We start from the raw sequence: 15651 nt of genomic DNA, 5'->3' as shown, positions 1-15651 counted from the left end.
AGCTGGTATACGCACATTTAAACGGCCCATTCCAATCAGATCATATCCTATGGTATACGAATGAAACTATCTCACTGTTCGTTATCTACAGCAAACCATATTGGAAGAATTAAGCTAAACTCCAAAAGCCTTTGAAGTGTGTCACCACCACTACCAAAAAAAGTCACTTCCATTTTATCCCTTTTTTTGTTGTTGTTGCTGTTTATTTAACATAATTTAATCATGTATTAAAATCCAAACATTGAGAGTAATAGGAAAATAAAGAATAAATAAAAATATCTAGACCCACTGCATTAATATACATTTTAAAAATGTAAAATACAGTTTTTTTGGTTATGGTTACAACTACATCTGTCTCTGATGTAGACTGGAGTAGATTTATTTTAATGTGGGTCCCACACTGGTTACACTAGCATGAAGGCATGCTATGTAATCGCATGCTTTAAATAATTCATAAACATTTGCAGTACAATTTCAGTTTTTAGTCAATTAACTGAGGTCAAAGTATGCTAGTTTAAATACCGATTAGGTCTCTTTTAGTTTTTAAAGCATTTTATTTGCGTTTCCATAGTCAAAAAAAAATACGCTTTCCTTTCAGAACTGTCACGTCCATAACAGTGAATAAAAAAATATATTTCATAATAGATATATTCAGTGGAGAGCCAAACCTTCTGCATTCATATTGTTGTTTTTGGTTTGTGCATTAGAATTCACAGGAAGTCTACAAAAAAAATGTTCTCTATTGTTCCATTCGTAATGCATGTGTATTTCCCTCCTCATCTAAAATATAAAACACATTTATAGACTGATATTTTTTTGATGGCTAGACTCAATTGAAAGGGTTTTTGGAAAATATAAACTCATGGTTCAATATATTGGTAATTAATGCGTTCTATGTGAATTTGTATTTCAAGTTTTGACTGCAAATGTCTTGAATTGCCCAATATGTGCGTGAGCAGTAGATCAAGTGAGAGAGAGAGACTTATTGTGCATGTGAGTGAAGACTGTGATTGTGTCTGAGGAACTGGTCCAAGTCATGTAATCTTGCCCTGTGTGTATTTGTGTGTCTTTGTGAGTGTGTGTGTGCAGTACACAGTTGAAGAGGGCTTAACAGATTGCTTGCCCATTGAGGTCTGACCTTTACTGTCAGTAGCACACTATAAACCTCAGTGTTGTACCCTACAGTCAAGCGGAATACTAACTAGGCCAAGTCCAGCTGTGCTCGCTGTATCTTTTTGCCCAAGGTAGGGATGTGAAACTGAAGATTTCACAGTCATGTCAATGTAATGTGGAGATTTTGAGGGCCCTTTGAACTGCCCTGAAGGATAACCTTCTAGCAAAATAAAATCTGGTTTCACTCAGCTGAGGATCAGCGTACCGAGACATGAAGTTTGGCCTGGAACTGATCACTAAGGAGCCAAAAACTATGGAAAATAAGGGACTGGCTCAGGAGAACACAGTGTACTACTAGTCCGCTATGAAGGGGATGACTAGTCAGATAGTGAGTTTGAAAGTTTTTGTGTGTGTGTGGATGGATGCATGCCTAAAATCATCCCCTTTAAATTCAAAATGTTACAGTAACATATTTCACTTCTGTAATTTGACATACTTCTATGTGTGTGTGTGTGTGTGTGTAAAGTGTTGCCAAATATATATAGTAAATGCATCTGATTGTTGACTAGTTTTCCTGGTATCCCACCAACTAGCTGGCTTTACAAGTGTGTAATTTTCCACATGCTGAATAAAGAAAATAGGAAACGTGTGCAACGAGAGGAGAAAATGACATCTTGCCAGCGTCTTAACCACCTTGTGTTGCGAATAACGAGACATATTGTGTCAAATGAAGATGTTGGGAACAACATACAGTTGTATGAATGTTATTTTCATGTCACTGTATTTTAGTGGTCCCAGCTATCTCTTGTCAGTGCTGCCATGTTTCAGATTGCATCTGTCACAGTCTAGGCTGTTTGAGGACCAAATATTTTCCCTATCTCAAAGCGGTACAACGTTAAAGTGCCGTTTAGAGACGTGGCCGTCCTCCGTCTGCCCATATATAGCAGCAGAGCCCAGTTTAGTTTAAGTCACAGCCTTTTAAAACCTGCCAGACATCACAGTGTGCATAAAGTATTAAAGTATCTCACTACTTAGACTACTGAGAAGCCAAGGTGTGTGTGTCTGTTTGTGTACAATCCCTTAAATGAATTTACTCAGCCAGTGGTCAGTGCCAGGTAGGATTCAAATGTTTTAATCCTCTATTAAGCTGCATTAAAACCTGGTTTTGCTTCAGGATTTTATTTTGGACACCATACAAATGTAAGCAAAAAAACAACAAAAAAACTTTAAACGAAAGCCACACATTTCCACTGGGTTTCGTCATTGATTCATTCATACCACTTGCTCTCTCAGCAAATTCTCACTTGTTTGCATTGCAAATGCTGAGACAACTGTGTGTACATCTAAACCTCACCAAAGCAAGGCAAATATGTGATCGTAATGTGTACTCGCCGATATATTACAAAGTCTGTTTGTATTGTGTTGGGTATCAGTGCTCCACTGGAGTTCCCTTCATGCCAAGCCTTTAGTTTGTCTTTGCGAGGTTCAAAGACTTCCCGAAATTATGGATGTAAATGGAACAACACAAATGTGACATGAGAAACCCCCCCCCCCCACCCCCCACCCCCCAACAAATAACAAGTGAAATTACTGAACTTAAATATACAAGTTTGATAAAAATCATCATTAAAGAAGAAAATTTCAAATGGCATTTAGAGGCTTTTGCATCTGAACTCTTCATATATATATATATATATATATATATATATAGATGCTGTCCCTTGAATGAACTCCTGTGGAGTTGAGAACGAAAAGCTCAGGTCAGCAATGGTGGTTGCTTGACCCTGTGGTCATGTACGGTATTTATTTATTTATTTTTGGTTGTTGTTTTTTATCCGTCAAGCCCTAAAAGCTCTCCACCACACTTTTTAGTCTTGGGACAGGGTGAAAATGGGTTGATGATCTTTCGGTTGCACACACACTATTTCTCACTCACACATAAAAGGTCATAAAGAGGTCCAAGAATGGTGAACCCAGTCTCAACATGGTCAGAGGTCCCATTGTGGTTGCATGGTCGGAATTCGACAAGCCTAAAGAGAGACATATCAGGGTGTGGGTGTTAAATACTGTTTGATCTCATATTTCATAATATTTTCTTTGCTTTATTTTGTGGTACTGTCTCCTTTTTTTCTCCAAATGTTTTTGAGAAGGCACTGCCTCTATAGCCTCTTCAAAGAACCCGGCTGTGGTTGAGAAGCTCTGGTTTAGTGTCTAGATATGCTTGTTGTACCTGCTTCAAACAACAATGAAGAATTTCACAGCTGATCTGCAGTACAACTGGCCAAGACAGGAACAATATATTATTTCCTCCCCGCGTTATAGGCAGAACATTTACTGAATAACACAAGATAAAACATAGCTACGTTTGACAGTGGCTAAGAAATGACATTTTTCATTTCTTTCCTTTCCTCTTGAATTTTTTTCTTTTCCCCTCCATTTAAAGTCAACATGAAAATCAAATTTCGTACATGTTATTGTGCGTTATTCACCAGTGCGTGTTATTCTAAAGAATGAATGCATATCATATATTGACAATTATAAACTCCTGACAGAATATCACATTTTACTTGGAAATATGTCCTAATGCAGAAGTGGTATGCTATTTTGTGTTGACTTTAATGTCTGTGTCCGTCCACTTGTTCTCTGAAAGAAACAATATCCTCTCAATGTTTGCTTTGATGTCATTGTGCAGGTCCCTCTTTTCATATAGCAATAAAATAATTTCACCACGTTGATTTCTGTTTTCATCTTGGTTTGAGGATCAGCCTCAAGCACATCACAGCAAAGGTTTTGTTAGATGATCTCTTTCTTAGATGTTTTATACATATTCAAGTCAGTGACTCTAGCCCATATGTTGTCTTTTTTTTATCTCAGGCACTAGATGCTCTGCAGTGAGCCTAGAAAAATATGAGAATCTACTCAACGTGCATCAGAGAACCATAATTCAATAAAGAGCCATCTCAGTTATGATGTTTGGTTCTGATTCAATTCTGGGACGCCAATTGTATAAATACATTTCCACAGGTTTCCTTTTAGATACAGTGTTAGCCTTTGAAACGTCTGAGGTTAGGACCAAAACAAGCATGAAAACAGACAAAAGCTCTGTTTTCGAAACCTGGTGTGTTGCCTCGTTGCCTATGCCTACATAATCAGTGTTTGCAATGGAGTACATCAGCGCTCTGCATGACAGACGCGATTCAAAAGATTTCAGTGGAGTTTGGCATTCGCGTATTGGCACAATATTCTAACATAAAAGTAAATAGGACATGCTAACAATTTCTATTGCTACTTGTTTTGTTTATTTAAGGTCAACTTTTCTCTTGCCATCATGAATTTGGGGTCATTAATGAATGAATAATGTTAGCAAGGAAGTATTAAATTGATCAAAAGTGACAGTACAGACATTTATAATGTTGCAAAATATTCAAACTTCTAAGGTTAGAATGATTTCTGAAGGATCATGTGTCACTGGAGTAATGATGCTTTGCGTCACAGGAATAAAGTTGTTATAAAATATATTCAAATGTAAAATAGATATTTTAAATTGTTATATTTCACATTCCTTCCTTGGTGAGCATACAATACTTAGAGGCTTTTGGTTTTGGAGAGAGAGTGTAAGAAAGAAAAGAAGAAGAAATAATGAGGATGACAAGTGCAAAGAACAGAGAATAATGGATATTTAATGATTTTTTAAGGGTTTGTTTTTTTTTATGCATTTTACAATCCTTCAGAATTAAAACGCTGCTACTTCAGCAAAAAAAAAGACATCATCAGTTATTTGAAAGACGAGTGTGCTCATCTAACAAGGGGTTTCTTAAACAAGTGTTAGAGTACCAAATCTGTGATTGATTCTCCTTAAAATGTTGCTGCTATTCATTTATTTTTTAAAGGCGGATTAATTTTAAGTTTATGTATTTTTTCTTGTCAGGTTATTTGTTGTCATAAGTATCTTGGATTGTTATTTACAGTCATTCTGTTTACTGTTTTCCATTTACAGTTAATGTGATATTTCAGCGTGGATTTCAATCTGTATTTTGCTATTGTTGGTAATGTGCAAAATGCGTTGTTCAGAATCTTATTTCTGATTGGATGAGCCATTCACTTTTGTTGTATATATAATGAGCCAAGTTGCTATTTTGCATGCCATTAATTAGGCTGGAACTGTATCATTTTATTGTTATAATTTTATTAATTTAAATATTACTCCCCCAAAAAATGAAACTTCTGTCATCATATGAAGAGTTCAGATGCAAAAGCCTCTGAGTGCCATTTGAAATTTTCTTCTAGAATGATAATTTTTATCAAGCTTGTATATTTAAGTTCAGTGATTTCACTTAAATGGCAATGATAATTACCTATTAATTGTTATTTAAGTGAAATTACTGAACTTAAATATACAAGTTTGATAAAAATCATCATTAAAGAAGAAAATTTCAAATGGCATTTAGAGGCTTTTGCATCTAAACTCTTCATATACCCTTTTGTCGTTCAAAACCCAGTTTGCATTGCTTTCTTTTGTGTAACGCCAAACAAAGATATTTTGTAGAATGTGGAGCCCATTGACTTTCATTGTGTGGACCATAAAACAAAACACATTTCTCAAAATATCTTTTCTTATGTTCCACAGAAGAAAGTCATTCAGATATGGAACGACATGAGGTGAGTAAATGATTTTTATGTGTGTGTCTCTCCCTTTAAATTAGGATTTACATTTAATTCTGATAGAATTATTTGAATTATAAACCGTAACACACTGTTTTAAGTGTCTAATCATTGCTTTAATAGTGACATCAGGCCTGTGGGTTTGCAGTTTGCTCACATTCTGGTATTTTAGGGCTTGATTTGTAGGCGATTCGAGTTTGGATCCAGCTTTTGTCATTTCCTGCCCCTGTTCCCATCTCTCTACAAATACGGGTAGTAGAAAGGTCAAGAAAACACTTATAGAACGAGAAAATTGGAAATGAAATTTTGAAATACATACCATGCTCTAAGAAATAACTACATAATAACATAAGATGACCTTTTTTGCTGATGTGCAAGCCAGTGAGAGTGAAGAATGACATTGTGGGTGGGGCTTTAATCCAGCTATTCTGATAGGGCATTTATGTGGTATCCATCAGTGGAGCGTATTTATGAGGGCGATAAATCTGGCACTGGAAGGACGTGTGTGTTCTCGCCCTCCGAGTGGTTTGTATTGCCTGACTGTCGGCTTGATGGATGGTCTTCTGTTCCTGGCAGGTTCGCCAGGTCTCACGGCAGCAGCAATGTCAGCATGTAGCTGGCCAACAGCAGCGCCATAAACAAATTTGATTGACGGGTCAGGCACACCCTTTCTACCGGACCTGGACGCAGAAAGATTTCAGGGACGTAGACACTTGCTGAGAAGAGCCAGAGTAGACGAGGCCCACGCGTTACCGTCACAAAACAACACTGTGTGTATTTGATGCGGGCTTCAACCCGCTATTATCTCTATTATTATCTGCAGTCTGTTGATATGGAGTGTTTGTGGAGTTTGACAGAAGACAGCGCGCCCTGTCACACGAACCCACTTCAAAAATACGTGCGGTGTGCATATTAATGGACGCCATCGAGAGTGAGATCAGCATCAAACCCATGTTGATGGAGAGCTCTTCCAGTTTTCATAAATATTCAAAGATTCCCATTACTTTGTTTGGATGGGGTTTTTAATTTTGGTGGAGGTAATTTATGTATTTAGGCTTGTGAAATGAACAGAGAACAATTGGCAAATGTTTAAAACTAGGAGTGGGTTCAGCTCTGAGAGGAAAAGGTACTGAATTTCAGACAGTCAGTGAAAGCAACCAGATTGAAATGCAAATGAAAATCGATCAGCGATAGAGCCCTTAAGTTGTGACAGACTATGGACTGTTTTAGGATATTTGAGATTTTTGTGTCTGCAATAATATGAATGCTTTCCCTTTATATTTATCATGCTACTTGTTAGGACTGAGCGATACAATATATTGGATATGCTGGTGAATATTGAGATTTGAGATTGAGATTTTTATTTGGCCATTATGAATGTCATTTGACTTGCTGCGCAATGTTTCCGTTTTCATTTCTGATTCCATATCATTCCAGATTCTATTTATTTGTGCCATCATTGAAAAGTTAATAAATTAATAAATAATTAAAAGTAGTTAATTTAGTGAAAAGCTGAAAGACATGCATTATATATATATTTGTTTACATAATATATGTGGGTGTACTGTGTATAATTATTTTATATATATATATATATATATATATATATACACATGCATGTATATTTAAGAAAAAAATATTTTATATATAATATAAAGTATAAATCTATATACATGAAAATATTTCTTAAATACAAGCATGTGTGTGTATTTATATATATAAAATAATTATACACAGTACACCCACATATATTATGTAAACACAAGCTTTTACTGTGAATGCAATTAATCATTTGACAGCCCAAATATACACACACACACACATGGTTTACTGTACTGTGCCTTAATCAAATTAATTGGCTGGTTGTTGGCTTGTACATCCCAGAATGAATTATTAAATGTGTTTTATAATTTTATAATTTGAAAGAAATTAATACTTTGATTTCAGATGACAACAACTCATAATCATTGCACTAGCACTAGCACTAGCACTGTTTCCATCTAATTGCTTTGTGAGCACAAGTCTTTGTGGCAGAGTAGGTTTGGCGTGTGATATCAGTGAGGAAACAACACTTTCTGCTCAGCTAAACATCCTTTGCGGTTGTTTAGGTCTGTTTGTTTGACTCTTTATAAAGAGTTACACTGGTTTTCCCCCTGAGAGGACGGGCGAGGAGGGAGAGGAGAGCAATGGCTGCTTTGCAGATTGCTTTGAGGATAGATTGCCAGTCTCAAACTGCCATAGACACAATCAAAATCTCATTGCAGCAGAGGTGATTTTCTACATCCCCTACTTGTCGCATCAATCAAAATGCATCTAATGAAATAACACATTAATCCCTAATGCACAATGTCTTGGAACAAATGTCATATTCTTTACATTGTAATACCAATGACATTGAGGTCTTGTTGTTCTTTAATCTTTTAGGTCTTTTGCTTATTATCTTGTAGAGCTGCCTAAAATGAAAGGACTTTTCCCGCAAGATAACATAACTTTTTTGATTGTTGGTCTGGGTACTCATGTGTCAGATGGATGTCTTTCGCCATTGCATCACATCGTGTTGGGTTTTCCCCCTCTGTGGTTATTTCCTCAGTGTGCTTCTTTTAAAGGGATAATTCACCCCAAAAATTAAAATTCTGTCATTATTTACTCACCTTCATGTTGTTTCAACCCCGTAAGACCTTCCTTCATCTTCGGAACACGAATTAAGATATTTTTGATTAAATCTGAGAGCTTGATCACTCGTCCATACTAGTCCATAGGCTTCTTGAGGGATTGAAATGTTAAAACAGTCCACGTGACTACAGTGGCTCAATCTTAACTTTATCAAACAACGAGAACACTTTTTGTGCGCAAAAAAACAACAAAAATAACGACTTTATTTCAACTATTCATTTACTTTTCTCTGGCCCTCGAGTCAGGTTACTAGTTTAACAGCGTATGATCTGTTGTTGTACCTCACACGCATCACACACATGACCAGCGTCGGCCAAAAGTTAGCCTACGTGTTACGTAACTCTACGCTATCACACTATGTTAACTGACTACAGGCCCATAGAGAAGGAAGTAAATAGTTCAATAAATAAAGACTTTATTTATATTTGTTTTTGCGCACAAAAAGTATTCTCATCGCTTGATAAAGTTTGGACTATTTTAACGATGTCTTTAATAACTTTTCGCGGCCGGCAAGTTTCAATCCCTCAAGAAGCCTATGGACTAGTATGCAGGAGTGATCCAGCTCTCAGATTTCATCAAAAATATCTTAATTCCTGTTCCGAAGTTGAACGAAGGTCTTACGGGGTTGGAAAAACATGAGGGTGAGTAAATACTGACAGAATTTTCCTTTTTGGGTGAACTATGCCTTTAAGACAGCAGTTAAACTTTTTCTAAATTAATCTTAAATTCTGTTTCGTTTCATTCTGTTTCAACGTTTTAAAAGCACAAACTTAAGTCACCGCTTAAATAACAGGGAAATTATTGGTTGATAAAGATATATGCCTAAACCTAACCCTTTCTGTATCTCTAAAATCTGATTGGTCAATAAAATTGATGTTCCTATTAGCCAGTCACGTTAAACTATACACTGACTGAAAAAATAAATTGGTGTGGGATTTAATTTGAAGCAATTTTCCCTTAGAAATTAGATTTCACAAATAATTGCCAAGAAACGCAACTAAGCTCATTGAATTAAACATGAAATAGTATTTCCTTGTAAATCATATTTATTCACAGGTTCAAAAATACTTTACAGTGTAGATTTCAGACAGAGATATCTCTTTCTCTTGAAGTCTATGTCTCTTTTTGTCTCTGTCCATTTATCAAACTTCCACGTTTTTTCTTTCCCTTTCTCACCTCTGTTAAAAGCACTCTTGATTGTTGTGCCAATTAGTTTGGGATGGTAAGACCCCTCCAGCCTCTTGTAAATGATTGTTCGCAGTGCCAGAGCTCTCTGCAGGCCTAATTAATCCATCGTGATGCAGGTAGGAGTAAATTATCGCAGGAGGACAGTATCTTCAGGGTTCGACACGCTTCTGTGTTCTGTATGGCGTCTGTGTTAAGGTTAGGGTCATTGAGGTTCCCCGCCTCTGTTTCCACAGACCTCAAAAGGTGGTTTGATCTCTGCTAACAAGTAGCTAGAGACTGAAGAACCATTGATTCCAGGCATGATAAATTCAAGAGGCCGGTCTTTCTACTGACTGCTCTCTTGACTTCTCTACTCCCCTGAGAGACAATTGGCAGGTTAAATCAGACTCTTCGGTTTACATTTTCCCTTGGATATATGCTAAAAAAAAATGGGTAACTCGTGTTGTTTTGGAGTGGTCTAACCATTAGCTCACCTCCTTTGATACATTCTCCTTTAATAGATTCTCTTATTATTTTATGATGATACTACTTTTTTATTATTTTTTTATTTTTTTTTATTATTATATACTTTCATTATTTTTCACATTGCTGTTATTTTTTTATTATAAAGCACTTGGCAGATAGATAGATGATAGATAGATAGATAGATAGATAGATAGATAGATAGATAGATAGATAGATAGATAGATAGATAGATAGACAGACAGACGGACGGACGGGTGGAGGGATGGATACATACACACAAACACTGGATGTCTGTTTTTTTGCATGTACTGTATGTATATTACAAATAGATTTGGATGGATGGATGGATTTTGATACCATTGTTGTTATTTTTATTGTACAACACTGAATATCTTTTTGCATGTATATTAAAAATAGATTTGGATGGATGGATGGATGGATGGATGGATGGATCTATGGATGGATGGATCTATGGATGGATGGATCTATGGATGGATTGACTGACTGACTGACTGACTGGGTGGAGGGATGAACACTGCATGTCTGTTTTTTTGCATGTATGTATATTACAAATAGATTTGGATGGATGGATGGATTTTGATACCATTGCTGTTATTTTTATTGTACAACTCTGAATGTCTTTTTTGCATGTATATTAAAAATAGATTTGACTGGATGGATGGATGGATGGATGGATGGACGGATGGCTGGATTGACTGACTGGATGGATGGATGGATGGATGGATGGATGGATGGATGGATGGATGGATGGATGGATGGACTGACTGACTGGGTGGATGGATGGATGGACGGACTGGGTGGATGGATGGATGGATTGACTGGATGGATGGATGGATGGATGGATGGACTGATGGACGGACGGACTGACTGGGTGGATGGATGGATGGATGGATGGACGGACTGACTGGATGGATGGATGGATGGATGGATGGATGGACGGACTGACTGACTGGGTGGGTGGATGGATGGATGGACGGACTGGGTGGATGGATGGATGGATGGATGGATTGACTGGATGGATGGATGGATGGATGGATGGACGGATGGACGGACTGACTGGGTGGATGGATGGATGGATGGATGGACGGATGGACGGACTGACTGGATGGATGGATGGATGGATGGATGGATGGATGGACGGATGGACGGACTGACTGACTGGATGGATGGATGGATGGATGGATGGATGGATTGACTGACTGACTGGGTGGAGGGATGGATACATATACACAAACACTGGATGTCTGTTTTTTTGCATGTATGTATATACAGTATATTCCAAATAGATTTGGATGGATGGATGGATTTTGATTCCATCGCTGTTATTTTTATTGTACAACACTGAATGTCTTTTTTTGCATGTATATTAAAAATAGATTCAGATGGATGGATGGATATACATGGTTCAATGGACCGATAGACCGCTTATGAATGTTGCATGTAAATCTCAAAAGATTTTTCATAGTAGGTTACCATCTTGATTTCATGACTGGTCCTAAGTTGAAGGACATGGAGAGGGGGAGAATGTAATTCGAGGGGGATGTTATTCACCGGATCTGGCCACATGCCATATATCCTGGTAGGTCCTTCTGCATTAGCATTGACTACCACTGTACAGTGAAGCAGGATCAACTACTGGCTAATTAATACCACAGGGTGTTTCTCAGCCTCATATGTCTGTTTGTAGAGTGAATTGCAAGGTAGCACAGCCTTTGACATGCAGAGGACACATTCTGCCTCTGAAGATGTTTACCATCTCAGCCCACTCGGTCTTAGGCAGATCTGAGATGACACAGCTAAAGAGGAATGATTTGGTACAAGAGACTAATAATGTTCCTCCAGCCGGTACTTGTTTCTTTGTGCTGCAGTGTTATGCCTGGTGTTTCAGTGTGACTAAAATTAGAATTTTACATCTAAGTGGTGGCAAACTTGTCTCTGTGAGGTTAGGGTGTTAAAAAGTAAATGGCATGTTATCGTGCATCCGGCCAAAAAAGTACACTACCATTCAAAAGAAATTACACTACCATTCAAAAGATTAGGGTCAGCAAGATTTTTGAATCTTTTATTTAGCAACAATGCATTCAATTGATCAAAGGTGACATTTATAACATTATAAAAGATTTCTTTTTCAAGTAAATGCTGTTCTTTTGACCTTTCCATTCATCAGAGAATCCTGAAATTAAAAAAAAAAAAAAATTTAAATATAACATGCGGTTTCCTCAAAATTATTAAGCAGAACAACTGTTTTTAACATTGATAATAATAGATCTTTCTTGAGCAAAAAATCTGCATATTAGGGGGCAGTTGAGAGTTGGGCTTGTAACCTGAAGGTTGTGGGTTCAGGAAGTATGAGTGGAGGGAGTGAACGAACAGCACTCTTCCACTCTCATTACCCACAACTGAGGTGCCCTTGAGCAAGGTACCTAACCCCCATTCTCTCCCCGGGCAACGTAGCAAAAAAACCTGCTCTGTGTGTGTGTGTTCAATACTCACTGCTGTGTGTGCACTTGGATGGATGAAATGCAGAGCACATAATATGTATGGCTACACGTCACGTCACTTTTTTATTTTTAGAATGATTTCCGAAGGATCATGTGACACTGAAGATTGGAGTGATGATGCTGCAAATTCAGCTTTGCATCACATGAATGCATTACATTTTAAAATGTTTAGTTATTTCACAATATTACTGTTTTACAGTATTTTTGATCAAGCACTGGAGAACATGAGACTTCTTTCAAAAACATTTTAAAAAAATCTTACAGGCTGTAAACTTTTGTATGGTAGCGTACATGATGTTACAGAAGGGAGAAGTGTTCCCTTGTAATATTAGGTATTTGTCGAACAGTGCTCTGATTATATAGCACACAATTCAGTATGCATTACCGCTTTACCGTTTTACTACTTTAACAAATGTATTTACAGTAAAAAAACAATGTCCACCGCCTTCCTGTATTCAGAATCGTCACCCGTGTCAGTACAGCGTACCGTTGGGAATTCATCAAAAACAATTGTGCAGCTTGCGTGAGCTGGTGTTGTACTGGAAATCCATAACATAAAGCATGAACAGAGCAGTTCACTGGGATGCCCTATTGCTCCTCAACATCTCCTGCCAGCAACACGGGAGCCTCACAGACTGTCAGCCTTTGATTTGGAAAAACTGTAGCTATTGCCCAGAACGCTTGATACTGAATACCGCTGTAAATTATTTATTCATGAATGGCATTTTTTCTTGTGCCGCTTTAAGGGAAAAATAATGTTGACTATGAATATTTCTCCATTCTGTAGTTGCATACTAGGAAAATTATTGGCTTAGTTGACTTTAATTAACTTACAATATTATTAGAGGCTGCATTAGCATGCTGATTGCTTTGTAGAAGAACACTATGGGGTGATGTTTTATTAAAATGGCTGAGGATCACCCTTACTTTTGTATTGTGCGCTATTGTATGTTTGATGGCAGGAAGGTGGCCTACATTTTTAATTTAATATGGTGACAAACTGTTCAATGTTAATTATTAAATGTGTTTGGATTCATTTACATGCCGTTGAGGCCAAGAAGTCACTAGGGAAGGCGGTCTTTACACAGTTAGATAGTTTAACACTTCAAACAGCTCATTAAGATTCTGCAAAGAATCATAGGCGTACATGAAGATGTGATACGAATAAGGATTTATGTCCCTCCAAGGGCCGAAAATGTGGTTCATATTCAAAATATTATTATATTAAAAATTGTCGTCAAGTTAAGTAGTAAGGTAATGGTTAACTCTAAGTGGATGGAGTTTCAGTTCAACAAATGGGTGATTTTTAACCCATTTTCTTGTCACAATCACACATCCATTTGCATAATCCAAACACTAGTTCCACTTCAGAGATGAACTTAACTGATTTGTTTTGTCACCGGATCCCTGCCCGTGCATAATTATCAGAATGTCTCAGACGTCGCTGCCCTTTCAATGTCATCGCACATCGCTGTGGCTTCATCTGACTCTGATATGCTGTGATTAAGATAATTAATCTGAAATAAGGATCTTCATCTGGATTTGGCGAGAAGTAATTATAAGGATGATTTGCAAGCTATCAGAATGACCGCGGCGTTATGGCCGTATGGCACAGAAACCAAATCAACGCAGTGTTGCAATCAGACACGCTTCAGTTGAACCATTTCCATTGCTCCCCCTCTCTAAACAATCGCCGCAGCTTTTGCTCTGTGTATTATGAATACCCTGTTATTTCATATTGCGGGTGGATCAGCATTCGACCAAGTTCAAACAGAGAGAGAGATAATTGAGTGGATAATCATTCATGTGGTTTTGCGCTCAAATTTAGCCGTGAACTTTTGAAGCAAGGATTTTGATACTACAAGCCGAGGCACTGGCTCTGAATTAAAGGCTTTGATTTTTATTGTGGGCAAATGTGAAGCAATTTAAAATCATAGCTAAACAATATGGATTTCCTTTTTAGATTAACCAAGGTCACTGTATTGACACAGAGTATCAATAAATAGTTCATTGAGCCCTCGGATGATTGCTCTAATTGATTACCGCTGGTGCTGTAAGTGTTAATAAGATGACTAATGCTGAGGCTCAAGGGTTGATGTAATTATTTCAGTATTGTTGTTTTTTTAGAATATCTGTGTTTAATGTGCGAAAAAATAATATGCAGATGTCCTATTTTTCATCATTCTGGTCTGTTTAGGATAATCTAAATTGTCTGTGAGGCAAAACAGGTTAGTATTGAATTAATAGAGTCTGCACTCGAAGAACCACCATCTGCAGTGCAACCAAACAATACGCTCATGACCATAAACCATAGAAGGAGGAAAATAATTTGTAACCATATAACATACCAAATACTAAAACTATATTTCAGAGAGTCTGAGGAGGTGATATATACACACAGATTGTATTTTTTAATTGCTACATAACCCATCCATTTAAAATATTGCTGCTATGAGACATGACACCAACATTCTGTTAATAAAAATATTTAAATCATGAACAAGATGTTGGTATAACTCGGGTCTATAACGGGTAATGAATTGTTTAATGATCTGTTAAGCATTATACACTCACCGGTCACTTTATTAGGTACACCTATTCAACTGCTCGTGAACGCAAATATTTAATCAGCTAATCACATTGCAGCAACTCGACATGGTCAAACGAGCATCAGAATGGGGAAGAAAGATGATTTAAGTGACTTTGAACGTGGCATGGTTTGTTGGTGCCAGATGGGCTGGTCTTAGCATTTCGGAAACTGCTGATCTACTAGGATTTTCACGCACAAACATCTCTAGGGTTTACAGGAAATAGTCCAAGAAAGAAAAAATATCCAGTGAGTGGCAGTTGTGTGGGTAGAAATGCACTGTTGATGCCAGAGGTCAGAATGACCAGACTGGTTTGAGCTGATAGAAAGGCACCAGTAACTCAAATATCCACAAGATTATCTCTGAACGCACAACCCGTCGAACCTTGAAGCTGAAGATCTACAACAGCAGAAGACATGGGTGCCACTCCTGTCAGCTCA

General features: G+C 37.4%; 1 protein-coding gene across 2 annotated transcripts in view; it reads left to right on the top strand.

The window, feature by feature from the left end:
• Positions 1-15651, top strand: part of raly (RALY heterogeneous nuclear ribonucleoprotein) — a 110055-nt gene that overhangs the window by 19447 nt on the left and 74957 nt on the right. Inside the window, exon 3 of one of the 2 annotated variants that reach the window (XM_039692225.2) lies at positions 5741-5772. The exons of the other annotated variant lie outside the window; for it this stretch is intronic. Coding sequence (XP_039548159.1) covers positions 5758-5772 — 15 coding nt within the window. The 5' untranslated portion in view covers positions 5741-5757. The remainder of the gene's footprint in view (positions 1-5740; positions 5773-15651) is intronic. 2 annotated transcript variants of the gene reach the window in all.

Source organism: Pimephales promelas, chromosome 8 (genome assembly GCF_988280905.1).
Source record: "Pimephales promelas chromosome 8, fPimPro1.hap1.1, whole genome shotgun sequence".
In the NCBI taxonomy this organism is placed as follows: domain Eukaryota; kingdom Metazoa; phylum Chordata; class Actinopteri; order Cypriniformes; family Leuciscidae; genus Pimephales; species Pimephales promelas.
The sequence above is the reverse complement of the archived record's forward strand: the minus strand, read 5'-3'. Positions and strand labels throughout refer to the sequence as shown.